The sequence below is a fragment of the Siniperca chuatsi genome, linkage group LG4, assembly GCF_020085105.1.
Source record: "Siniperca chuatsi isolate FFG_IHB_CAS linkage group LG4, ASM2008510v1, whole genome shotgun sequence".
Classification (NCBI taxonomy): Eukaryota; Metazoa; Chordata; class Actinopteri; order Centrarchiformes; family Sinipercidae; genus Siniperca; species Siniperca chuatsi.
The window spans coordinates 3436753-3464182 of NC_058045.1; the positions used below are offsets into that span (position 1 = coordinate 3436753).

General features: G+C 38.8%; 1 protein-coding gene across 11 annotated transcripts in view; it reads right to left on the minus strand.

Moving 5' to 3' along the window:
• LOC122874587 (pleckstrin homology domain-containing family A member 7-like) overlaps positions 1 to 27430 on the minus strand; it is a 134352-nt gene that overhangs the window by 27169 nt on the left and 79753 nt on the right. For 10 of the 11 annotated variants that reach the window (XM_044192641.1, XM_044192642.1, XM_044192639.1 and 7 more), the window contains 4 exons: positions 15674 to 15791; positions 10515 to 10619; positions 8154 to 8226; positions 4772 to 4872 (listed from right to left, as the gene is read on the minus strand). In XM_044192641.1, coding sequence (XP_044048576.1) covers positions 4772 to 4872; positions 8154 to 8226; positions 10515 to 10619; positions 15674 to 15791 — 397 coding nt within the window. Of the gene's footprint in view, positions 1 to 1167; positions 4673 to 4771; positions 4873 to 8153; positions 8227 to 10514; positions 10620 to 15673; positions 15792 to 27430 lie in introns of those variants that run through there. The other variant, XM_044192648.1, reaches the window with a different exon arrangement.

The window sequence follows — 27430 nt, forward strand, 5'->3', positions numbered from 1 at the left end:
AGTTTTAAGGGTGTTCCTGATTATTTGTTTTCTCCACTACATTGTTTAATGATGTTTTATGGAAAAATATGAAAAGTCCCTCTCTTTCTGCCCTCTGTTTCACCGCAACTAGCTCTCATGGCTTCCTTCCTCTCCACCTATTGTTTCCTTTGCAGCCTTATATTTTTCAGCCCTAATCACTTCCTTCCCTTTCTGTGTTCTCTCTCCTTCAGCCTCTCTTTTTCTCCAAACTGAAAAATATCACTCACGTCTTGCACTCAGAAAGGCTTACAATAATGTTGGCTCTTTTCCTGTGGACAGCCCCTGACAAACACACACACTCTTTGTCCTGGCACTATTTAAAGAGTCATTGTGGTCATAAAGATAAGCCTCAGCAGCCAGAGCACCACAAAGCTCCTGATAAGGTACATTCTCCTAAATTTCCAACCGTTGAAATTGAATTTACACTGAAAAACATCCAAATGAAGACTACAATAGATTGCGGGGGTCTCGGTTTTAAATCATGCCTGCTTTTAGAAAAAGATTCAGTGTTTCTACTCTCTGTTTGTAAAACAAAGAAAATCATGTTAGGAAGCTAAAATATAACAGGTTTCCCTACTTCAAAGTTCCCTTAAGCAGCAGCTGCTTTGACAAAATTAACATTTGAGTGACTGTGGGGTTACATAGCCTACATCTACACTGAAAGATCTCCTATGGCTTTTAAACAGTATTTTTCCACTCTTCATTTCTGGAAGAGTAGTGTGAGGTGACCTGAGTTCCAAATAACAATGTGAAGTTTTTCTCACACCATCAGAAAACTGCATGCTGGTACAGTAGATGTGACAGATGGTGGAGACAGCAAGAGCAGCATACAGATGAACAATAAGGGCCACACCAGATAAGCCAAATACAAAGATTCATATTGCAATAACAAAGAGAGAAGGAGGGGAAAAAAGACAGAGGGGGAATTAAATATGACAGAGAAGACTGAAAGAAAAAAACAACACAACCACGTCAGCCACAAGGACATGTTAATCTCAAAACATGCATCAAAAACCAACAAAGGAATATACAAGGCTGCTGTATATTCTGTCATGTTTGGACCCAAAAAGCCACACCAACGGTAGACAACACGTATATATAATGTTTACATCTGGCAAAGTGAGAGCACATGACAGGGTAGAGTACCTATTTATGGGAGGACTGTCACTGGACGACGCGACACACTCACAGGGAGGGAGGGAAGTCCCAGTCGGGCAGCCAACCAATTGGAAGAGAGGGAAGAGGATTTGGTGAAAAGGGATAAGGGGGTAGAGGGTGGGAGGTTGTCGAAACTTGAAGGTTTAATTTGTAGGGTCAGGATATACAAAGGTTGATATGGTAGTCAACGGGTGCAGCATTCACACACTCAAACACCATCATATAATACCCACCACATCAGGCTCGCTTAGGTGGCTAACAGGTCCTGCTGGTGTGGGTTACAAACAGCATAGCAGCATTTCAAATTATTTTAAATAGGAGTTTGTTTTAATTTTCTTTGACTACCAGATTGGCGGGGTTTACTGCAGCAGGGCAGTTATCACTCTCAAGTAGCATGGGTTACTTTCCTGTGGTAAAAAACTTGAGTGTTAGTTTAGCTCAGTTTATTTCAGATATTAATGTGTTACTTAACACAAGGCTGAAATGCAGTGTTTCACCACCCTCTCTGGTTGAAAGTAGTCTGTTATCACTTAGGGGGATAGTTGGTTGTTGTCAGAAGTGTGATGTGTAACCCTGTACCACACCCAATAGTGATGTCACTTTGTACTGACCACACCCTGGACTACACTTCTTCATTGCTGCAGCAAGGTCATTCACAGCTTCCTGACCATCATGTTAGTACAATATTGTTCATCTTTATTAGTTTATAATAGTTAACTTCATCTCTGTGAATGTGAAATGGTGAATAGCATTAATTGTTCCTCTTCTATCCCTGTCATCTATTGGATTGTGAAAAACATGATTTCCCTCTTCCCTTCAAGGAGAAGCTGATGAGGATGGTCTACAATATTTAGACTTATATCATAGCCAGGAAGCTACATAATCTACAATCCAGGTTCTAACAATGTTCAGCAACTCTCTATTTTCAATTTTTGCCTCTGTAGTCCTGCACTAGAGGTTGATATTTTGAGGCTTTCCTCTCATGTGCCTCTTGACAACCCTCCTCCCATGGCACTGTAAATTCCACCAGGATTATATTCTTGTCTTCTGGAGACCACAACACAATTCTGGGATGTGGAGAGGTATGGGACCACATCTGGAAACTGCAGCTCCCATCCAACATTAACCTTCATCTTCAGAATTTGCCATTTGCAGTATGGAGGGTTTATGCCTGTGGGACGTTTCTGGCTTGGTTCCCTTCTCAACAAAGGAGACAGGTCTAATTACCTCTGAGTTCACTAGCCGCTTTATCTGCCTCTGCTGCTCCAATGTATCAGCTAAGAACAGCAAGCTTATGTCATGGCACCAATCTATACTGGCCTTGGGTTAGAGCTGTTTTGCACTCTCTCAGTATGTGCGCTAGAGTCCCCTTGCTGCTGCAAAGTTTACAGCTGGGGTCCCTCCATCAGCCCCCCATGTGTGCAAGCATGCTGGAGAAGGAGTGGCATTACTGACCACAGTAGGAATGAGATGCGGAAAGGTTCTAATCTCCACAACTCTTCCCATGTTACCATCCTCTTGGGTAGGTCCCACTTAGTACAGGACCCCTGCATGCCTAGCTCAACAGCTTTTGATCTCCTTGATTCCTCCTCGAAGTTCCTCACGTCTTCCTAGACCTTGGTGCACCTGTCCCTTGTGCTATCTTTCTCCAACTACTTAATGTGCACCAAGCCAAGACCTTGCCTTCTAGAGCACTGAATGCCGATGATGTTGCGCAGCTTCAGAGGGCTTGTTGCCTGGTTTATGGCTGCATTAGCCACCCATTTGTGGCCTGATATTGTTGTAACTCCAGCTTGGCACACACATGGATGCTTTAAGTCTCTTCATGCTAGCAGAGCTCTACACTTTGCCACCTTAATTTCTTCCACCACTGTAGCTGGCCTGATCTAATGTAGAGACCCACAGAGGAAAAGCTTGGGGGAATGCCTAACCATGTCCATAAGTGCTTGTTGATTTTCCTCTCTATGGGACCATTAATTAGGATTCAATACAGCTGCCATTTTTATGCACTAGGTCCATTGGAAGATACCCAACTTGTCCAGTTTGTAATGACTAAATTGACCATTAGTGAAATCTTTACATATTTTAATACTCAAACACTAAGCCAACAATCTTATCCAAAGACCTTTAAGCAGTGAGAAGGTAGGGGATCTGTGTCTTGCTCAAGGATAGATCAGGGTCCTAATGCTTTTCTTTAACAACTAGGCAAACATGTCACTTCATGTAATAAACCAAGTTAGACGTTAAATCAAATTTGATGACTCACTGATGACAAAAAGCAAATGGCTGTGTCTGTGCAACCTGAAAACCTTGTGCATATATCTGTATATGCATACATATTTTTAAGCTATGAATAAAGTGGAAGCCTATATGCACATGTGGCCAAACACACTGTGTGTGCAGTACAGTATCTGCCTCTTAACTCCACACGTGTTGGGCTTGACTCAAAAAGAGTTGTGCCTCAGGGAATGAAGAAACTTCATTCCATTCCAGAGGAACTTGTCTGTCTCAATAAAGACAATGACAGACATTCAGTGGTAATAGACATCGCTACAACAGGTGGTGTGTACTCCTCAGAGCTGAGTGGTGGCTGGTTGGGTGGGTAGGCAAGGTTATGATTATAGAAAGATGTTGATCTGTTTTATTTCCTGCCATTCCAAAAGACATTTAAAAAATCATTCTAGATTTCTCCATCATTTTTCCATAATTGCTATATCAATTAGGCGACTGCTGAAGAAGCAATGATTTAAAAACTATTAAACATTTTGAAGGAGAAGGAACACAAAAACAACTTAATTAACTGATCGTTTTTTCTGCTTACAACCTTAATACATGTTGTCATTGCTGTGAGCTCCAGTTATAAAAGGCTCTGAGAAACAACTGTGTTCAACACAACACAAACAGAAATGTTTGTTCAAAAGAGATGAATGCATAATGGGAAGTTACATAACTTATATAAATTATGCTTGACAATATAGCTCTGGGGAAAAGAGCGTGCCATCAAACCTGGTCAACATACAACAGGTGTTATGGTAGCATTCTGTTGTAAAGAGGCAGCAGGTTTTCAGTTGGAAAGGAATGTGTATGAACGTCTCTGTCATTAACAATATAAACCACTTGGTGGAAACTCTCATCAAAAGTGCTTTAAATAGCATGAGAGGTAAACATTTTTAGCATATGTGCCTAAAGCAGGAATCCCTCAGTCAATGATCATGTTCAACAGGTCAACAGGATCAAATAAACTTTGAAGTGTGCAGAATAGCACTGCATTGTTTGCACTCATAGAAGAATCCTGTTTGTGCCCCAATCAAGTCATCACATTGGTTGCAAATGTTTTAAGTCAAAATAGCTTTAACAGAAACTTACATGCTGTGAGGTAAAAAAAACCCACACAGTTCCAATTTGAATAGTTTTTATTCCTATTCTAACTTGAATTAAGTTTACATGGTTGTGTTTGGTCTAATAAGCAAATAATTAATCAATCTTGCTGCATTTCTTCATTTCAGGAAAAAAAAAACACAATCACATCAGAGAAAGTAATTCAAAGATTTGAATAAGCATAGAGTAGTCTGTAGAACAAAGATAGGCATACCTTAAAGGCATACTTGCGGCTGATGTGGTCCTCAGGTCCCACGGGTGAAATGACATAGCTGGGCAAAGGAATACTGCCTAGGACCAATTCCTCTCTGCTGTCTGGAGAGAGACAGAGAAAGAGAGAGAGAGAGAGAGAGAGAGAGAGAGAGACGGCAGGAGGAATGGGGGAGAGAAGAGGAGGGAGTAGATAATCAGGGTGAGGAAGGTGAGAAAAGGAGCGAGAGAGATATGGAGGAAAGGAAAGAGCAAGAGAATAAATATCACTCATCACCCACTAATTTCATCACTGCCTGCCACCAGTATCATAACACTCGCATACACACTCACACACTCACACTCATATGCCGTCATTCGTACCACAGTGTTGTGCCAAACAGTAAATGACCACTCTGGTATTCCAGTGTCACAGAGCTAAAGCTGGCCTGGTCCAACTGGCACCCAGCCGCCATTCCTCCGTGTCTGCCCCATCCGGTTTACATGCTGAGATCATAGTGAACACACACAAACACACACACACACACACACACACACACACACACACACATATTTGTCCTTCTAAATTTGTAAAGACCCTCATTGACATAATGCAGTCCTCAACCTTTTACCTTAAACTAAACCTAAAGTCTTAACCCTCAAATAGCCCTTTGAAGAAGTGAGAACTGCTAAAAATGAAGAACAAACACAAAAACGTGTATGCAACCACAATATGTCCTATCTTAATTACTTCACACATCTATATATAAAAATAGAGTATTTGTTTTCCACTGAACATTGTGACAGTACGCTAGAAAGTGTATGTGCATGTGTGTATGCGTGTGTACACAAATATTACCACAATGTAAAATTTAGTAATGGCATGAAAATATGTGTGCACGGCACCTGCACATGTGTGTGGGTGTTTGGCTGAGAGGTGATAAGGCAGCACTGTGGATTAAAGGGGTAATTGGTTAAAAATAATTCAAGGACCTTTGGAGGAGACATTCCCTAAATGGTGGGCGAGACGGTGAGGTCTTTTTATCTGCTTTGCCCCGTCTGTCTCACTCACACGTACAAACACACAAAACATTGAGCAGACCAGATCCTGACGAGAGAAGTTAGATAACACCCAAACACCACAAGAATGGTAGTATTTTGTCACTCTATTTTGTCCTTTTTGTCCCCCGTTAAAGGTTTTTCCTTATCCGAATTGAGGGTCTAAGGATAGAGGGTGTTGTATGCTGTTATATGCTATACAGACTGTAAAGCCCCTTGAGACAAATTTGGAATATTGGGCTATATAAATAAAATTGACTTGACTTGACACAGGCGGCAAAAAAATATGTATCCATTCCAGACAACCTAACAATTATTTTCATTATCGATTCATCTACAGATTATTTTCTTGATTAAGTGTTTTGTCAATAAGATTTTGTTTGTTTCGTTTGTTTTGTCTATAAAATTCCCTTTATAATTTCCCAGGCCCCATTGTGGCATCTTCAAATTATTGTTTTATCTTTATTTATGTATTGTGTACATTTTTAATTTTAAAATGTAAACACCAGGCTGCTACAACTCCCTAAGTCCCAGAAAAAAAACACAAAAAAACAAGGACATGACCTCTACTGCCCCGACAGAAACCATCAAACAGATAAAGGTAATATTAATAAAAAAAAAAAAACGATATTAAGTGAGGTTTGGTTGTTTGTCTAAAAACAAGAGATGAAGGGAGGGGGGATAAGTGGTGCTGGAGACAGATCAAGTGTTTTCATGTTGAGAGGAGAAACCTTTGAACTGAGAGAGACAGACAGAGAAAAGAGAGAAAAAGAAACGACAGAGAATTGATTTCAACCTCCTGTCAGGGCGAGGAGGCAGAGGAGCGTGTCCCAAAAGGTTGGGTTAAGAATATGAGATGAAAAAGAAAGGCGTGGAGAGGCAGATAAAGACAGCCAGAGGATGGAGACTAATGGTGAGAGAGGGATTATGAGGGAGGGATGGTGAGGGAGTGTGTGATGTAGCTGTGTGTGTGTCCATATCTTTCCATGCATTTGAGCTGTAACCCACTGAGAAAGATCAGATTAATGCTTGCCGAGATTGAATCACTGGCTCATTTGTCAGCTGCAGTTCACTTCAAATCTACCATCACCAGAGTCTAATTCAAACTTTTGAACTTTGTCCAAACCTTTTTGGTTGAAAGCTGTCACATTTCCATTATACTTATACATTTTATCCTCCAAAGACAAATATTTCTCCCTGGTAGTGTGCACTTCCCTCACTTTAAAGCCAGGAAAGAAAAGAACATAAATAAAAAGAATTGTGTGTGATTTTGTTTCTAGTTTTTGGAATAGCAAAACATCTTTGTTAGACACATTTCACACAATGACAAAAAAATGAAGGTATGCAAGCAAAAGTAATTAGCTGTCACACTTGGTTGTTATCTCATTTGAAATATTTGTCATCCATCTCCACAACAACTGAGCAAGCTACACTTGCAGATGAAGACCGCGAGATGTGGGTGAAAACTCACTGCTAGTAACTCGACCTTAAGTTTTGTCAAATGTCATTGAAAACTCGCATAACTCGCAAAGCTGCATCATAGTTGGCGTGCGGGTCAGTTGCACTACACGCTGGGGGTACAACAACTACAGAGGTACCACGTGCAGATCGCAAGTACTGTGATTGGCTGCTTGTGTTTTCTCAGGCAAGATTTTGATGCCAGTAGAGATTGTTGATAGTGAGGACATTAACATCAACATTAAAGGTGCTTTCATACAGTGAGCATTTTCTCTTACAGCATTTAACTTTTACGCTGATTAGTCTTCTTGGCATTTACTAAGCACATTTGCCACAATGCTTTATGTCACCAATAAGAAAATGATAAAGACACACTACCACAGATACGTGGAGGTATGGGATTTACTTATTTTTTAATTTGAAGATTTAAAAACAGATTTTGTCCTTAAAAACTAAACCATTTTTGAAGCTAAGTTTTAGACAGATATGTGCTAATAACTGTAAGATTACTCAAAAGTGAATTCCACATTTATGGTAGCAAACCTCTGTGATCTCAGGTGCACCAGTGAGACGCCTATAGAATACAATGCAGTCCAATACAATAGCCATTCAATAGATCCTACATGTGTGAAGCTTATAACATTCAGGTTTTGTTGAGGTGTTGATTCAATGCAGTGGTCATTTTTAAAGGCTGTGGAGGTGTTGGTCTTTTTAATTGTATTATATTGTAAGGTGCTTCTGTTATTTTGTCCTTGCCTGAATGTATGATTGTGGGGGAGCGGAAAACAGAAAGAGGCAGGAGGTAGAACAGGGAATTTCAACTATTTTGTCCACGTGCAAGGTCCAGTCAACATTACACAGAGAAACCTTTTTCTTGAACAAAGACTCACCTTTGTAGTAGAACAGACAGAAATCAGCCAAGACGAACCACTTCCTCTTCCAAAGACGCATCCCAGAACTGTCCTGCAGAGAGAAAGAGGGATAAAGAGTGTAAGTAATGAATGAATGGATAATGAGACAGAAAGTAGCACAGATTGGAGGAGATAACAAGAAACAGTAGACAAGATATCTTAAAAGGGAAGTGCGGGGGGGGATGAGAAAGATGAAGGGAGAGTTAGAGATAGAAAAGAGTAGCGAGAGACAGCGGATACAGTAAGGAAACAGAAGTAATGGAAGGAAAAGTGAGGTAGACATGAGCAGAGATAAAGAGAGTGAACAGGAAAGAGAGGGCGGAAGGGAGAGATCATTTGTCCTCGTTCACTGGCTCGCTGGGCCTGCCACGGCTGCTTTACTGCCCATTTTGTCTTTTATGTTCTCTGGCTGAAAATGGTGCAGTTTGAAGAGAAGAGGAGATACAGAAGGGATGAAATCAGCTCAAACACAAATATGTGCTTCTTCTTTGGCTAAAAATGTATGAAACCATGTAACTCCATAATAGCGAAAGCGTGTGATAGTGTGTGTCTGTGTGAGTACAGTTGTTTGTGATAATGTGTGTGTACATGCAAGTATATGTGTATATTTATGTGCATGTGGTTGTGCCTGAAAATGTGTGTGCCCCTGCCAGCATTTAAAAGTCTTTTTTAATTAAAATATAATTGCACTGCACTAATAGACTGTATGTTCATATGAGCGTGCATTTAATGTCTGTACATTCCTGCCTGTGCCTGTGTGTATTTGTGTGTACGTGCCTCTGTGTGTGGTCATTAAAATATAATTGCTTCACAGTAACATCACTCACTGTTTGTCTTGTACTGAGGCCAAGCGTTTTCCAGTGGGACGATGCCAACTACAGATATTAAGTAAGTATAACTTCAAATACACATACAGTCTCCAGTAATAGCCTGTCTGTGATCAACAGCAGGTGCTCTATATTAACAAAGCAAAAAACATTAATCAAGAAAAAAACTAGGTCACTGGAGGAAATGTTACAGGACCATGCAGGCTGAAGCTGGAACTCATCCATGTAGTGTGTTAGAGACACGAACAGGCCCAAGTGTCTGTCAATCATGTCATGAAGAAGGTACATGTATTCTGATCAATCCATTAACATTACATGGTAATAATGAGATGTTTCAGCTTACAGCTAACAAACTAACAGCTAACAAACTAACAATATTCTAAGTAAGACAATATTTTAATACATTCATATAGGTATTTGAAGAACTATCCTATTCTTTTTAATGCTATGAAGTATAGCTCAATTTAGAGTTGAAACTATTCAATCATCAACTGGTAGATCAACAGATCAAATCTGCAACTATTTTGTTAATCAGTTAACCTTTTAAATCATTGTTCCCTGGTTCCAGCTTCTGAAATGTAAGGATTTCTCTGTTTTATATCATTGTAAACCAAATATCTTTGGGTTTCAGACTGTTGGTCAGACAAAACAAGACATTTGAAGATGTCACTCGGGGCTTTCAGAAGTTGTGATGGGGATTTTTCACTATTTTCTGACATTTTATAGATGTTATTTGATTTATTGAAACAATATACGTCAGATTCTATATAATTATATATAAAATGATCAGTAGTTGCAGCCCTTGCTCAATTAATGAAGACACCTCTTGACGTTATAATGTACATTATTCTGTTGCTTGTTTTTAGTGTATGTACCCAGGACTCCCTGGAAAGCAGTAACAATGAGTGGATTATCCTGGTGAAATAAAATAGAAAATTAAAAGTTTTGCATTTATACATTTACATTATAATACCTTGAGTTTCCCTCCTGTTTTCAACCTAAAACCTTAATCTGTCATGCTGATACCGTTGTCTATCTGTGTTGTTATCTTTGTCCAAATTTAACAAAAAAGTGGAAAAAATGTCGTAAGTGAAGAGCTTGATTATACAGCTGGTGCTGTGCGTAGCTTTGGCTTCTTCCACATTAGAGGTGACATTCCATTTTCCAAGAGCAAGTTTTCATAGCCAGGAGTCAACAAGGCCTCAACTTGCTTTCACCGGGTGTCCAACTGGCAACACATCAGCCCTCTACACCTTGCCATGTGGGTGGTAGGCCCACATGACATCTCTAAATTCGATTGTGCTTATAAACTACAACCTCTTTTCAGTAATCAGTAATCAGAAAATGCTGTTTACATGGAATGTTGTAATTCAAAATCTTAGTTTTGGAAAAAGGCAGGCCAGGAAAATATATTGTGACTGTCACGGTGCAAACCCAGTCAAAATGTTGTCTGTCAGCGACAGCAGTCTTGCTTTGTATGCATGACAGAATGAGTGTGTGTAGGTCTCCTGACCTGTTTGTACAGCCATCCTCGGACCACCGCAGGGACATTGGGATTCCTTTTAATGGCCTGCTCCCTCTTCCCAAAGCTGTGCACCTTGCCACTGGACCGGGAGCCCTGAAACACACACAGACAAGTATAGCAGGCTTTCATGAGATGTAAGAAGACATAATCAAAGTCCTCAGCCATGACTGTGAATAGCTAATAATGTTACAAATGACGTCAACAATTTAATTCAAAAGAATATGGATTACATATGTACAGGTGAGAGATGATCGCTTTGTTACTTATCAATCAGCCGTTATGTGTTATATTGTCAGCTTGTTAATTAATTAGATAACAAAAATTAGCTCAGTAAGTTTTTTACACATCTAATTTGCTCAGCAGAAAAGTTGTGTGGCTAATTGTTGCATCTCGACATTAGCATTTGTAGTGCTATATTAGCTTGGTTAATTAACTACCTGATTGCACCAAAGATAATCTCTAAGGTTTTAACAAGATCATTTATTCTCTGTAGCAGAACTGTGGTTAAAAAGGCTGGGACCAAAAGCAAGACAGTTCTGCATGTCACAGTATCTTATATTTGGAAACAGGCTGTCTGTGCCTCATCAGACCATTCAGTCTTACTTACAACATTACTGAATGGACCTTCACCCACACCATGATTTTCTTTTTTCCCAGGAACCTCTCTTTTTCTGCCCCAGTTGTTACATAATTTGAGTCATTATTTGAGCACAGCCTCTGTTACTGTGTCAGCCATGGTTGCTGTGGCAGTTGTCAGACATTGACAAAGCCTCTATAGACTATCAGGTAGGAGGCTCGAAAAGTGAGCTTGTGACCTGCAGGCCACTGGTTCGACTGCCAGACAGACACCTGCTGGAAAGTCTGGGCAGTGAAACTGAACAGCTAGCATCAAAGAGAGTGAGGCAATAACTCTGTGTTTCCGTGTCAGCTGTAAAAGACTAGGGGATGCTGTGAATGTATTTAAGTGTGTTCGTTGAAAGCTCAGCATTGCTGAAGGCGACTTTTTCCTGCATAAAAAAAGTCAAGGGTCATGATAGAAACAGTCTGTCCCCAAAATAGCCAGAGTATGATGAAGTGTCCTAAAAACTGAAATTTCTGCTGAAAAATGTTGGAAATAGAATATGTTATTCTGTGTAACCCATTTATTTATCACTAGTGACAACCAGATCCCTGCCCCATCTTTTAGGGTAGACACTAGGGCTAGAACTAACAATTATTGTTGTTATCGATTAATCTGCTGATAATTTTTTAAGGATTAATCGAGTAATTGTTCTTTCTATAAAATGTCAGAAAATAGTGAAGGCCTTGAAAGGGTCAGCTAAGTCATTACAAAAATAGGTGAAATTATATTGCAAGTAACCATCTGAGCAGTTTGACTTAACCTGCCCAGCTGAGGTCTATTAGCAGTGTTTAACTCTTTTATTAATGTTCTAGCCCATTAAGCTATAATTCTGCCAACTGTATAAATGTACAACATCTGAGACGTCAATTCATCTTTCATTACACACATAAAAGAAATACATGGTTGCTGTTTGTCTCTCTCTCAGCAAACCATGACGTTCTTATATTATTGTAGTGTTAGTGTGTGTCTGCCTGCTGTATAAGCCAGCAAACATACTTATACACTGTGCACATAGTCATGAAATCTCATTACACCATCCTCTATTCTGAAACCCCAGAAGAAAGATTACTCCCCCTGGCACAGCACACACACACACACACACACAAATACCCTGCCACCTTCGTCACACTCTTATTATAATAAAAATTTGGCGTGACGGCTGCATGAGTGTGTATATGGACTGGCAGCAGCACTGGGAGGCATCCACAGCTGGAAAACAGCAAACACACTAGCTAATTAGAGGGAGGCTGGTTGGCCAAGCATGATGCGAAGACACAGAGCGGCTACAATACTGTCACATTGGAGTCCCTTATCTGTAAGTATACAGTATGTGTATGTCCGTGCATGTTTAATATGTTTGTCTCTGCCTGTATGTGCGTGTCTGCAAATACGTGTGAGTGTATGTGTGTGTGCGATGCGGTGGTCTATTTTTAGGCCGAGGGTAATTCTGTGGAAAAGGCTGAGGTCCCTGCTGCAAAGTAGCACTCTGTCTTGTAGGTGAGTGACTCAGGGTGCAGAGCAGCTATTTGTTACATTAATGGCACATGATCAGACAACCTAAAAGCCTAGAGAGCTCAGCTGAAGACCTGGAGGTTGCCGGCTCAAATCCCCAGAAAGACAAGAAAGATCTGGGAGAGTGAGGTAATTAAACACAAGTAGTGCTTTCTCCTTCCTTTAGAAATCTGGCTGCGGTGCACTTACACTAGACTATCTGTTTGAGTGGATTTGATCATTGGTTAACAGCAGCTGGGAGAGTATAGCTCCCAAGAGTCAATCTGGGTTACTTTTAGTGCTGAAACGATTAGCCAATTAATTGATTATACAAATGACAGAACTGACAGAATTGATAAGATAATTGATTTTAATAATTGTTTAAATCATTTATCAAGCAAAAATATCCAACATTATTTGGTTCCAGCTTCTCAAATGAGAAAATGTACTGCTTTTCTCTTTTTCATATCATATGTAAAAAATGGACAGATTAATCAGTAATGAAATTACTGCTCTGGTATATTTCCCTTGCTAAATTACATGTTGTAGATATTTCACTGGATACTGTAAGTGAAAGGTTTGACCTACTAGTGATGCTAGATGAAAAGTCAGAGAATCACCAAAGTCATTAGGATTCATCCTCTGGGCACCATGAATGTCTGTACAAAATTTGACGGCAGTCCATATGATAGTTGTTGTGATATTTCAGTCTGGACCAAAGTGGTGGACTGACCGACATTGCCAGCCATAGAGCCATGCCAGTAGCGTGGCTTAAAAACAACTTAATTCAAGAATTTCAAGGTTGGGGTCAGGAACAGAAAGTGATGAGCAAAGTAATGTCCCTTAAGCAATGGATTTTCAAATGGCAGCTGCTCAGCACAAATAGTCCCCTAGTGTTGATCTCCACCAGCTTTCCACTTGTCACCATGTGTAAGTGTGTGAATCTAAAGCTTGCTGTTAGTGGGAAAGCTTTCTCACCAAACTGACATTTTTTTTAAAACTAGAATAGCAGAAAGAGCAAAATCACCTAAAGGATGACGTTAAAAGAATGTGTGTGTCACTCACTCTTTTTCCCATTTCACTTTTTTCCAGCTAATAAAAGGATTCAAATTAGAGACCTTTAAGTGACAAACCAATCCTTTAACCTATCACTGTCCAACGAAACAGGCCAATCATTTGTTGTGGTATGTGTTGGTGTTCATGCCCAAAGTGGAACTAAAAGTTAAAGAATGGAGAAAGCTATTTTCAAATATTGAGGCAGGGAACCGATGAGGCAAACTACAAACTGAGAAATGACAGGAACTCCTAAATGACATTGACTTTGATAAATCCCAAAGAAGTTGTGCAGACAGGTTATGAACACAACATCACTAAATATGCATCCAGCGACAGAGAACACAAGTGCTCAAAGGAGAATTGTGACACATAACTCGTAGGAGAAATGGGATGGGATGATTTCTGTTCTGGCGCTCCCTCTAATGTTGTGTCACAGGCGGAATGGACGTGACTTTTTCAAAATATGGATTCATTTCTTGATGGAGGTGTGCTATGCAAGGGGGACACAAATGACTCATCTTTCCACTGATACAAGATTCTTTTGTTAAGAGTTTTTCTTGTCAGAATGAGGCTTGTGCACTATTTTCCTGCTGTTCGATGGCAGGGGTGATGAGCCAGAGCACCTGGGAGGGCTGCATGCCAGGAAAACACGGGTGTGGAAATGGCGACGGGCTGTCGTGATGGATGCCCTGTCATCTCTGTACCGCACCCGACGACACATGTTCAATCTTAGTCCTACGGCACCTGTTGATAGGGCAGGATGAGATTTCACGCCACTGTGGAGCTGTGTATGTGCGTGTGTGCGAGTGAGTGAAAAGGGAGTGTAAGATATAGACTGAAAGAAAGAAAGGTGACAGGGAGAAAGAGTGAGCCAAGGACATCTGGACATCTTTATGGTGCACAAAACCAGATCGCAAAGAATGTAACCTACATGAGATCTGCATTTGAAAGCTCAAATTGGAATTCGTCAGCATTGCTTATGCTGAATCGCTTCAATGAATTTCATACTTTTGACGGCAACAGCACATTGCCTGAGCCAATGACAGCTTGAAGGACAACCAGACACAAAGGGAAAAGAGGAAAAGAAAAGTACAGGCTCCAACACAAATTTAATTGTGTCTTGTTTTATTGTTACTCTTCACACGCCTTTCCATCACTATCAGTTGTTATTGGTATGTGTGTGGGTTGTATTCTAGAGTAGATGTGCGCAAATCTGACATGAAAAGCATTTTAGAATTCGGCATGAAGACCTACAATGTGAATGTAGCCAAAAATCCCCAAAATATACAAACACAGTACAAGGCCAGAGAAAAAGTAAAAGAGGAACAGAGATGGAGGATTTTCCTTTTTTTCTAATGAACTGTGGCAGGTGGAGGAAGCTGATCTATCAAAGACAGATCTAAAGATTTCAGTCATTTTCATAATGGCCAGGGGTGGATACATTTATAGGCAAGAAGTGAAAAAGAAGACCTCTGAAAAAAATTTAAAACCACACAATTTATATGACTTTTGACAAGTGATTGTCAAAGCAAAGTCCATTTTGCCTAATGAAATAATACATTAGAATTTAATTTCATTAAAATTTAGAATTTTTAAAAACACACCAGAATAAACTGAAAGTATAAAAGGGAAACTAGAGAGCAACACTCTCTGTTTTATGTTTGTTTGTAAATCAAATTGAAACCAAATATTGATTCGCAAGATGGATGCAGTGCTTTCAAAGTAAACCCAGTACAGTGCTACAATGCACTGTGTTGACACTGATTTAACAGTAAATTATCAAAATGCACACATTTACATATACACATAAATCATAGAATCACACACAGACAGACACACATCCACTGGTTTAGATGCATCTTTCCCCAACCGGGGCATCCACACCAAACAAGTTTGTCCTAAACATGCTATGACGACATTAAGATACAACCACAGCAAAATGAAACTGAACCACACACACACAGACACACAGGCTAACCTTGGAGGCAGAGGTGGTGTCCACAGTGGAGGAGGTGATGGCAGTGGAGGCCTCGCTGACGGTGGTGCTGGAGAGCTGCTCACCCGCGTGTTTGGACATAATGCGAGCACCCTGCGGCCTGGACAAGAACACACACACAGAAAGAGTAAACACACCTTTTTCAATTCAGATATAGTGTTAATACACATCCCCTGGGGTGTTTATGGAGAGTTTTTACTGGTCAGTACATTGTCTCACACTTTTTCTTTTAAGGGCTGGGTGGCTAGGCCTGTTATGCAGCACTACAGTCCTGGCTATGACCACTGAGGGTATGGTGACTATTGTTCTGCCTTTATTCCACTTTATTGGACAGTCTATTATCTAGGAATATGGGAGAAAGAGAGAAAGAGAGGCAGGGAGGGATCCCTTGTGGTCATTGAACCTTTTATGTGATCATCTGCATCTCTATTGTTGGAGAAATCTCAGTCAATCTCTCAGACCTTCTGGCACCTTACAAAGGGTTTCTTGTCATTTTAGTTATTATAATGTGTGAATTGCATCTTATTATCATCATCATCATCAGGTACATTTCTAAAAGACTCAGGTAAAGTATGCAAAATAAATAAGACATTGAGGAGTGAAGGATGGATGAAGTGCGAGGAGGAAGAATATGGATAGAGAATTTTTCTGGAGGTGCTAAAAGCCAAGTACAGATCCTGTGTGTGTGTGTGTGTGTGTGTGTGTGTGTGTGTGTGTGTGTGTGTGTGTGTGTGTGTGTAAACCAGACAGCCAACATCTGACACTGAGGCAGCTGAATGACCTGAAGACAGGATGTGCTAAATTGTCTCCCTCTCCCCACCCCACACACCTTGGAGGGCAATGAATAAAGTCCCTATTCTGTGTGTGTGTGTGTGTTTGTGTGTGTGTGTGTGTGCGCACGCGCATACAAGATCTATTTTCTTTTTGTACCCTCAGGTTAGCACAGACCTATTACCTTACATGACCGTTTCACAACAGGAGGCTGATAAATAGACTTACAAACCAGATTCAGAGCAGAAAAAGTGCACACAGCAGCAGACTATGTTATGTAACTGTGTATTTCAAGAAGATACATTAGCACCAGTTCTTAATCCCAATGTAACCTAGACAATACAAGCAAAAATATGAGACTGAAGACATAATGTCATTGTCAAATAAAACTACCAAACTGGAGTTAATTACTTTGATGCTTTAAAAAGGATTTGTGTTTATAAATACTTGTATTAGATGCAATCTGTATTATGTTTTATGATGGGAAATGGAAGCATTTGTGGCATTAAGCCTTTTATGCCACAAAGAGAGAGAAACAGAAAATATGGGGAAACAGAGGGAAATAGAATGATGGCTGACATATGACAAGAGTCTGGGCTCAATTTTTTTTTAATTGGATTACTAACAATCCAAATCAGATTTTCCACATGTTGTCATTGTTGGGTGAAAACCTTTCCCAAATGCTTTTTATTATCTAGTACATAACAACCTTTTTTAAAACTAACCGCCATGTAATTTAAGGTTATCCAACCGCTTATGAAAAGATTTCATAAACCAAAAAGAATACATAACTTTTTCAACCCATTGAGTACCATGTAGCCATTAATAGTAAAACTTAAAATATTTCAAATATTGGATTTACATAGTTGTCTCATGAAAGCAGCAATATGCAGAATGTAATCTATGCAGAAAGTAACACAGTAAGTAACGTAGTGTGATGAACTAATTCAGTACTGAATCTTCATATGGCAACAATAAAACATTCTAGATCAGGCTGATCAAACAGAGCTATAGACCTACATCAGCTATGATAAAAGGACTGTGAATGAATGAGTCTCTGCACAGAACAAACTATTCAGGGATCATTAACAACAAAGTGATTTTTACACTGACACCCAGACTTGTCTGAAAACATACAGTACAATGGTTTAATGAATCATGCTCTACTATAAAGAATCATGGCAAAAGAAAAAGAAGAAAAAAACATGACAATTAAAGACATTGAAGAACCTGGTTTTAAATCATACATGTGATTATAAACACAGGTCTAAGATGCTCAGCTAATCTTAGACTTCTTCTCAACAGGTGCTTCCCATACATGCATTGTATGTATTTACACAGCTCACAGCGATACCCCACAGACTTCACCTCAAACAGATTTGCTAACCTGCTACAATAAAATATTAACAGATCTTCTTGTCTGACAGTCTTTACCACTGCTCATTAAGCTTTTGTTTCACCACAATTTTCACAAAGAGGGAAAGCAGCACTCACTGGAGATCATGCTCTTATTTATTTTTTAGACATGTTTTGGATGGCTATGTTTTATTGGTTGCCAAGGATACAGTTACAGAATTAGGTCTTTAAGGTCATTACCAATTGTTATCCTTACCATCACCACATCTCCACAGTTTCAAGAACTACACAGTATTGCTTATGTTTGTTAGCCAATAAGACAGTATTTTACAGATTTACTTTTTTTGCTTTGGCAATTTTAGTTTCATTTAAATCACTGAGGTCTGGTGTGTTGTGACAGCTTTAACAGCAAGTTACCAATAATCAACCCCATTTTTTCTGATAAGTTGGATAAAAGCTCAGGAATACTGAGTTCTTGTTAGAAGTTGGGTTACCAACCAAGAAAGTGAGCAACCCCCCTAATGTGAGTTGCGTTATAACTAGTTTCTGATAATTGGATTAAATGTCCATTTGTACCATACAATAGTAGATTTATTTTAGAGGCTTTAATTTAGAGAACATTATGAGAATCTATATAAATCCCAAGTTAAATCTGATCTGCAGGCACAAAATACATTCTTGGATAAATTGGATATTCCAACTATCTCTGATGAGTGCATAGAGAAGCTGAAGGCGGAACTTAAAGAGGAGGAAATAGGCATAACTATTGAGGGCATGAAATCTGGTAAAACAGCAGGTCCAGATGGGCTCCCAATAGACCTGCATAAAAATTCAAGACAAAATTACTGAAAATCGATGACAGGAACATTAATCATAATGCTGCCAAAACCATGAAGACCCAGCAACAGTTGTGAAAATATGAGACCAATAAGTCTATTAAATTCAGACCTCAAAATCCCGTGTAAAATTTTAGCAAGACGGCTGCAAGAATCACTACCCAGCATACTGCATAGGGATCAAAATGGGGTTTATCTTGGGACTACAGGGATTCCGGCATGTTAGGAGGGTTCTTAATATCATTCAAAGTTTGGAGGACACCTCAGATAAGGCCTTCCTATCCTTAGATGCCCGAAAAGGCTTTTGATAGGGTGGAGTAGCCTTATCTTTTTAATATCTTGGAATGATTTGGATATGGGAATACATTCCTAAAATGGGTTTAGTTACTATATTTAAATCCTAAGGCAGAAATATTAACAAACAGAAACACATCAAAACCAATTACAATCAGAAGAGGATGCCGTCAGGGATGCCCTTTATTCCCGCTATTATTTACTTTAGCAATTGAACTATTCGCAATAGCGGTACAGACACATGAGGAAAACGCTGGAATAACAATTAGACAGGTAGAACATAAGCTTTCGTTATATGCAGATGATGTTATTTTGTTTATCTTGCACCCCAACAGAATATACCTGCTTTGCTAGAGTTAATAAAAGGGTTTGGTGATATCTCAGGATATGCACTCAATAACACCAAGTCCTCTGTTCTATGGAAAGGGAGAATCCACTTAGAGAAGCCTCCCAATTTAAAGTCGTAGATCAGTTTACATTTTTGGGAATACAAATTGTGCCAAAGTTAGCTATGATTGTTAAAACCAACTATGAACCTTTAATGCAGGAAATAATTAAATCAATTAATAGATGGATGTCCCTCCCTCTGTCCTTGATTGGCAGAATTAACATCCTAAAAATGAATACACTCCCTAAAATACTGTATTTATTTCAGAATATCCCACTGCCTCCACCAGATTTTTTCAGAAACTTAGAAAGTTATTTATAGGATTTAAAGCATGGGCATCAAAAGGATTAGAAAAAATTCAGGATTTGTATTTACCTAATACAGACAACATGATGTCATTTGAAGAAACTCGGCACAAGTACAACATAGATAGAAAATACTTTTTTTTAAATACCTTCAGCTCAGACGCTTTATTAGAACCAGACGGTGTCTAAGGATAGTTCAAGCAAGCTATATCAGAGTTATACAATCTATTACTGTCTAATTCATCTGAGAACTCTGATTACAAACCGAATGCGTGGAGTTAAGACCTAGAAACAGATATATTATTAGAGAACTGGGACTCAGCATGTACTAAAGCCCATACTCAATCAATTAATACTCGACTAAGATTGTTACAGTATGAATGGATAATGAGAATATATATCACTCCAATAAAATTAAATACTATAATAGCAAAATCCCAGATAGGTGCATAACAATACACATAGATGAAAGGAAAACTATTTCATTGTGTCTGGCAATGCAGTAAGATAAAATCTTTTTTGGGAGGAGGTTAAAAAAGCAATAGAAAAGATTATCATAAAAGATATTCCAATGGACCCTGGGTTTTTTATTTTAGGACTATACCCAAAAGACCACAAGTATGCCAAAAGTGAACAAATAATGATAAATATGCGTTTCCTGCATGACAAAGATTGATCACAATGTTTTGGAAAAAGACTAACTGACCAAGTGTTATTGGGTTAGGCAAATGCTAATAACTTTTCCTTTAGAAAGAGTGACGTATATACGAAAAGGGAAACAAGATATGTTTGAAAAGGTTTGGGGACCATTTACTGCTTTTGTGAAAAGTATGGTTCTATCAGATGATGATGAAGATGAGGGATGAGTACTCCCTAATGGAAACCTCATAATATGGTTATTCTGAGCTCAATTTTGTGAAAATAATTACTATGAAATTAGTATTATGAAATACTTTAATTGTAACATGCTCTTAGGATTTATGTATGTAAAAAAGATGGCTTTATGTCTGAGAAGTTGTTCTTTGTGACTTTTGTTCATTTGTGCCTCAGCATTGCGCTTTGGTTGACAAGGCACCCATTTGTTTGTTTGTTGCTGTATACGTATGCACACTTGTATGTATAAGAAAATTTCTTATAAAAACATTGTATATATATATATTTTTTTTAAAGTCCATTTGTTTGGGTATATGCACTGTTTATACTGTCTGGCCTAACACTGGGAAATGGACAGTAATCTGGGACTTTGACTAGTTCTCATACTTGAATATACATTGCCATTCACCTGCCAATGAGCTTCAGTCATACACAGATCGAGATGATATATCACTAGACAAAGACCAGAATTCCATTTGTATAATATAACATCAAAGCATGTCAACACTATCAACTGAAATTACATGTATGAGTGTAGCCACACTCAACTGACAAGTCTCTCAGTCTCCATTTCTTTTAAAGTGTTTTTCGTGGAGGAGTGAGTGTTTTTTCTACAGGGCTGATGATGGTTTGTCTGTCCGTCAGATTTGACAGTTTTGACAGAAAAACATTTTCAGACCAGCTGAATTTTTTGGGAATTCACAGTTTTCATAGTTGTCATCATCTGTTTAGCCAATAGAATTAATGAACTGCATCAATAGATTAGACAGTGGCACTCTCTTAAAATGTTTCGCTCTTTATTGATGGTACACTGTAACTTCACCCTAAAAGGCCCTGCAATATTACCCCACATGTTAATCCAGCAATGGTTCCACAAACCATCCCAAAATCCTGTCTCGAGTAGTCGTCTGTCTCTAATAAAGGTCTGGTGTTCCCTTTTGTGAGTGTTTAAATGCCTCTCCAATATTGGGTAAGTCTTTAAGGACCAGTACTGTATACATTTTTTTGTCTTATATAATATGAGACATTAAGTGAGCACAGGTCACCTGGTTGTGTCATGTCCACAAACAAATTGTAGGATAAAAATCTATAGAGCTTCTTCTGCCTCGGAATATGGTAGACACCAATATAACATAAATACAATTAATTAGTAGATCTTTCAAAAAGTTACTGAAACAGAGACAGATGCATCTCACAAAGTTCTACTTTTGCTTCAGTTACTGTTTTGTTGTCTGAGACTTTTTATTTTAATGCATTGTTTTTTTGACAGTTTGTTCTTGCTTTCAATGTATAATTTTTATTGTTTGTCTTTTTAATTTTCAAAATCAGTTGATCTATTTTCTTAAGCTTTACCTTTGGTATGCTCTGCCCTTTGCTTGTTTGATTTATGCTTTGTGGATTTTGAATTGCTGTTCATTTTGATTTTTTTAGTGTAACCCTGGAAGACTAGCAACAACTTTGTGGAAGCTAATGAGGATCTAAACAAAGACTAAAGAACAATGAAGAATATGCTGCTCTGATACCTGTTTACTGTGAATGACATCTAAATATTGTATCTAAAGCTTAACATGTAGCGCAGGTTTAAAAAAAAAACACTACACACACACCTACAAATCCCAACAAAACGTGACTGCCTGCTTGATGGCCCCGTTATTGCTGCTGTCTTACTGTGGTGAGACAGATGAGACGTTCCACGCTGGATGTTTTATTGTCAACAGGCTGACACCAGGCGGAGTATGTGTGTAAATCTGTCTGATTAGTTTCAAAAGGGAAAACACTGGCAGTGTAATGCAGTCTTTCATCCAAGAATCCAACTTAATTACCTAGTACTATATTTCTCTCTGACACACACCCCTCTATCTTTTTCCAATAAATCCATACATTTTTATTTTCTGTAAACACACATTTGTGTGTCTTGGAGGCTTCGCTACAACTGAAAACTGCTCTTTTAGTGAACAAATTATGCTGTCTGATTTACATATATTTCTGGAATAAATCAAAATATTGGTCTCCTTTCCCATTCTCTTTCTTTATCTTTGTCTCACTTTTTATCTTGTAAAGAAGATTTTGGATTTCTGTTGCTGCCATCCTCCCTGTGTTGCTCTCTTTTTCTCATACAAATCAACCAGCTGAATGCACTCATATTACAGGCTCCACTGTAACACACCAATACAGCCACCAATTTCAGTACATTACCAACTTCTATCTACAGATGCATAAAGTTAATCTGTTGAATGTGGTGTGGGTGGGTTGAGAGAGAGAGAGACATTAGCTGTGTTTTCATTCCGCTGTCAAGAGAATTTCATGCAAACTTTCGAAAAGGTCAGGAACTATAAAAATGTAAATTAGATGCATTTTCATCAAAGTCAAAGTCAAAATAATGTATTCATTGGAAATATTTTAAATAGAACTGATTTTAAAAAATGATTGGTATCAGGGAAAGTCATTGTTCTTTGATTAAGAGCTAATGTTGGTTATAATTTACAGTCTCAAAGACGAAAACATGGACAGGCACTTTGCTTTTTGTGCAATAAAACTGAACCACTCAACAGCCAACAATAACAACACTATTCTTTGCTTTTCATGTCTACCAAAAAAAATTTCTTTATGTGTGACTTCTGGGGGATTTTGTGCAATTTTGTCATTTTATTTAGCTTTTTGATATGTCACCACTTGCAAAGAAGTTGTTGAAAGGTAAAAGTGACTGAAGAGTAAGAGAACAAGAGTGTTTCTGACCTTGTTGAAAGAGAGAAGAAATCAGCAGAGAGAGGTAATAGAGACAGAGCTAGAAAGTGAGATGAAGTAAAGGACAGAGGCTTTGATTTCTTCACAGAAATATTCAAAAACCAGATACATTAGAACATTCTCTGCAGTGAAGTATACGAGGCTCAATTCTTCTATCTGCCATAAAGGACACAGATTCTACTGGGAGTCTGTTACCTGACTTTCTATAGGAGTTCAGCCTACTTCACTCAAGATAAAACACATCAGGGAGGAGCTCCTGAGACTCAGTCTTGAGGATTGCAATTTGGCCTTTGAGTTTAGGTTAGCTCTCACTCAGGAGGTCTGGAGAAAGGTATGACCTCTCTTTTCTGTGAATTAATCCATATGTAATAAAGATCCTGGAGGTCCAAGGGAACACAACCCACTTATTTACTTCAAATGCCCAAAGAGGACGAGGTCATCGGTGGTAATCTGTTTACTTCTCTGCAGCAGACAGAGAGGTAAAAGACTGCCGTCAGGGATGGCCAAAGACTGAAACAGAAAGGGTCTGAGAGAAAGAAAGAAACACGAGAGACAATGACAGACAAATAGAGAAAGCTAAACTTGCTGGTTTTAAAACTGTTCAGGCAGCTTAGGGATTCTCACCAAGTCAACAAACCTCTTTGAATCGAACTGAACTAATTTAATTGAGAGGACGAAGAGAAGAGAAAAAGAGGAAACAGGAAAAAGATGAAGAGACTGAGTAATTCTAGAGAGACCACATGAAAGGAGACTGTCACACTCCACTAAACATGTTGTGCTGCAGCGGCATCACTATGGTGTCAATGTTCTAGCTGTTCCGTAGAGTGCTTTTATTATGAAAGAAGAGCAGAGTGTTAATCTCACTATTGATTTATGATGATTTTATATATTTGTACTGTGTAAAAAATACAGCACAAACTTTTAATCTGATATTTCATATGACTGTTGTCTGATTTATGGTGTGTGTCCGTCACTTTAAAAATGCACTGGACATCAATTTCTTAAAGTTTTGGCAGACGTATTTGGGACAAATGGGCATGTTGCCCACAGCAATATAACAAATGTTATAGGAGTGAAACTTGTTTAGACCTGTCAAAGTAAATCTTGCTTATTTCGTAGTGTTTCTTCCTGTCTACACGATATATGTAGACACACTTCTTTAAATGTTATTTATTCTTTGTATATGGGCTGGGAGAGGATTTGAAACTGTTTGTGTGCTGTGTAAAAATTTGATAACAGGTTTTTTTATAAAAAAACATTTAACATCCTAACCTAAGTTGACTGCCATTACATTTATATTTTTTAGTCTACCCTACCGTACAGATAACAATATCAATTTAATTTCTTATCAGTTCAGTCCACATGTACTGTTAGGGCTAAGTAAAGTCCATGTAGTAACATATGCCCCAACACGGGGAATCAACAATGAGTTACTGTTCATCTGCTTATTTTGTACATTCAATTTCCAGAAGAGACATTCAATTTCCAGTAACAATTCCCCAGCTTGCTGTTAAACTGTAAGACATAATTCAATAAAACAACATACAGTAAGTTTAAAAATCATACACGGGCTCTCTGGGAGTTTCCAAATACTGTTGCCTACTAAGCAGTTACAGTGAAGCACCTTTGATTTAAGTGGTTTGCTCAAGGGCACGCAGATTGTAGTAGCTGAGGGGGCAAAAGCTTTATTCACTTTATTTCCCTGCCAAGATTTTCCCAGTTGGTCTTGTTATTCAAACATCCTGTTTCAATCCAACAATTCTAACCTTTAGGCTATTAGCACAACCACACAAGTTAAGCCCAATTTAAACTGATTGCATGATGTTTTAATCTACTGTATGTCTACATGTCATACATAATAAAAACATTTTGGCATGCAGTGTCACTGGTTGTTCTGATTACAAATCAACAACATCTTGAATACTCAGATATGCAACTGTTATTCCGGAATAAGACACCTCTGGATCCCTAACTCTCAGCTCAGAACTGAGAGGTATTTGCAAACAAACAAATGACACCACTTCTTTCTTTAGAAAGTGCTACTGTATAGTTCTGTTGCACCTACAAAGCCACTGTCAGCGCCTCACACCTTTTAAATTTAAAAGGGCACACCACTGATTTTACACTTGAAGTTCAGTTTACTCATCACAAGGAGTACTGTACTACCCAGCTTGTGAAAACTTTTGTATTATATCTTTTACATTACATTACATTTATTTAGCTGACGCTTTTATCCAAAGCAACTTACAATAAGTGCATTCAACCATGTGGATACAACCCAAAAATTGCAAGAATCATGCAAGTACATCAACTTCATCAAATATGCTGAAATGCTTCTTATATCTTCTGTGACTCTGAAGGAGCTTTCCAAATTTGTTAAATTAACTAGGATGATTTCATCGGGGTTACCTCAGTTTGGGCTTGAGACTTATAATTCCTAACCCCACACGTCCAGTTTGTAATGCAAACTGGAGGTGTGGGGTTTGAAGGGGGTGTAATGAAATATGCTAATGAGTTGTCATCCTTCAGTGAACTGTTATTAAAAGGGTACTCCAGTAATTTAGTATTGCACTTCAATACAGATGGAGGACTCGCAAGAGACTAGGGCTGTAACGGTTCGTGTATTTGTGCAGAAAAAATCCTGGTATGGGGGTCACGGTCCGGTGCACACTGCCGCACGCAGACTACACGGTATGTAGATTGATGCACTTAATGCAGAAATAAAGTTCACAAGTTCCGCCCAGAAACTTTTAGCCATACGCCATTAGCGCAACAATGAAACGGCGGAGCTGGAAGACCCGCCTGCGTCCTTTAAATCAGTTGTTTGGGAACAATTTGGGTTCGGGATGTACCAAACCTTGACGTCTGTGTACCGTAAGAGACAGATTAATAAAAAATGAATGAAATCAAAGCAGCAGAGGCCGATATCCTGACTTTTAGTCTCTTGTATAGGTCAAGCTCCAAAAACCTTGGATCTGACAATTGCCATAATGCAACTCATTAACATCTTTCATTACAACCCCACACCCCCAGTTTATAATGCAAACTGGAGGTGTAGGATGTGTGTTTTTAAAGCATGACCTATACTAGAGACTAAAAGTCATGATATCTCAGCCTAGGCTGCTTCAATTTTGACTTTTTTTTTTATTAATCAGTCTCTTGTGAGTCCCCCAACTTTATTGAAGTGCAATACTGAATCACTGGAGTACCCTTTTAATAACACTTCACTGAAGGATGAATTTTGACCACTGAAATGAAGTGATGTAGGACGGAACCTAATCTGGCAATCACTTCAGAGAAATCAACTACCAATCTACCCAAAATGCACTGGGCTGTTGTTTCACCCCCAACCCAGAGACAATCCTTTGAAGTGACTTCAAAAGCTAGAAGCTCAAAAATAAACTGCGCAAGCCTCATACTCACAGCCCGTCATTAAAAAAAATACATCGAAAAATGGGACCAAATATCACTAATGATGACTCAAACACAAATAGTACAAACCCATTGTTCAGCTTCTGTGAAATCTTTCAGTGAATGTAAACATGCCATTTTCCTTCTGGCTTTGCTAAGAGTGTAAGAATGTACATTGTTCTTCTCCATCTCGGATGTGAACAAATTACTGTGCAGAGAAGAAAAAAAGGAAGCAAATAATACTCAAGGACCAACACTTAAGATGGGCACTTAGCAGCCCAGTTAGAGTATGACAGTGCAGGAACCCAGATCTAAAGAATATTGCATATTTATCTCACTCAACAATAGTGGCCATGAGTCAAGAGTGATACTACAGTATGGGTTGGAGGGCATTTATTGGCTGCTCATCAGTAGGAAAGCAGTTCGCCTCCTCTTTTTATGTCTGTGGGAGGAAAAGCTGCCATGTTGTGAACAAAGAGGCCATAAAGGAGATTTAATCACACAGGAAAAGTAATTGTCAGAAGGATTCTGACATTTTACCACAAAACTTTACCTGTATTTTAATGATACCTCTCACAAGAAAACAAGAAAAAGTCACTTAAGACACTTCAACACTTGGCAAACTCCCACAACCACAGCTGCACATGAAACACACATACAGCTGCAACAAAAAACGTCAAAAATCAACAGCGTTGGCAGCCCACACAGACACGGCTGACATTTAAATACAGCCAAACTCTCACCATACAGCTTGAATTCT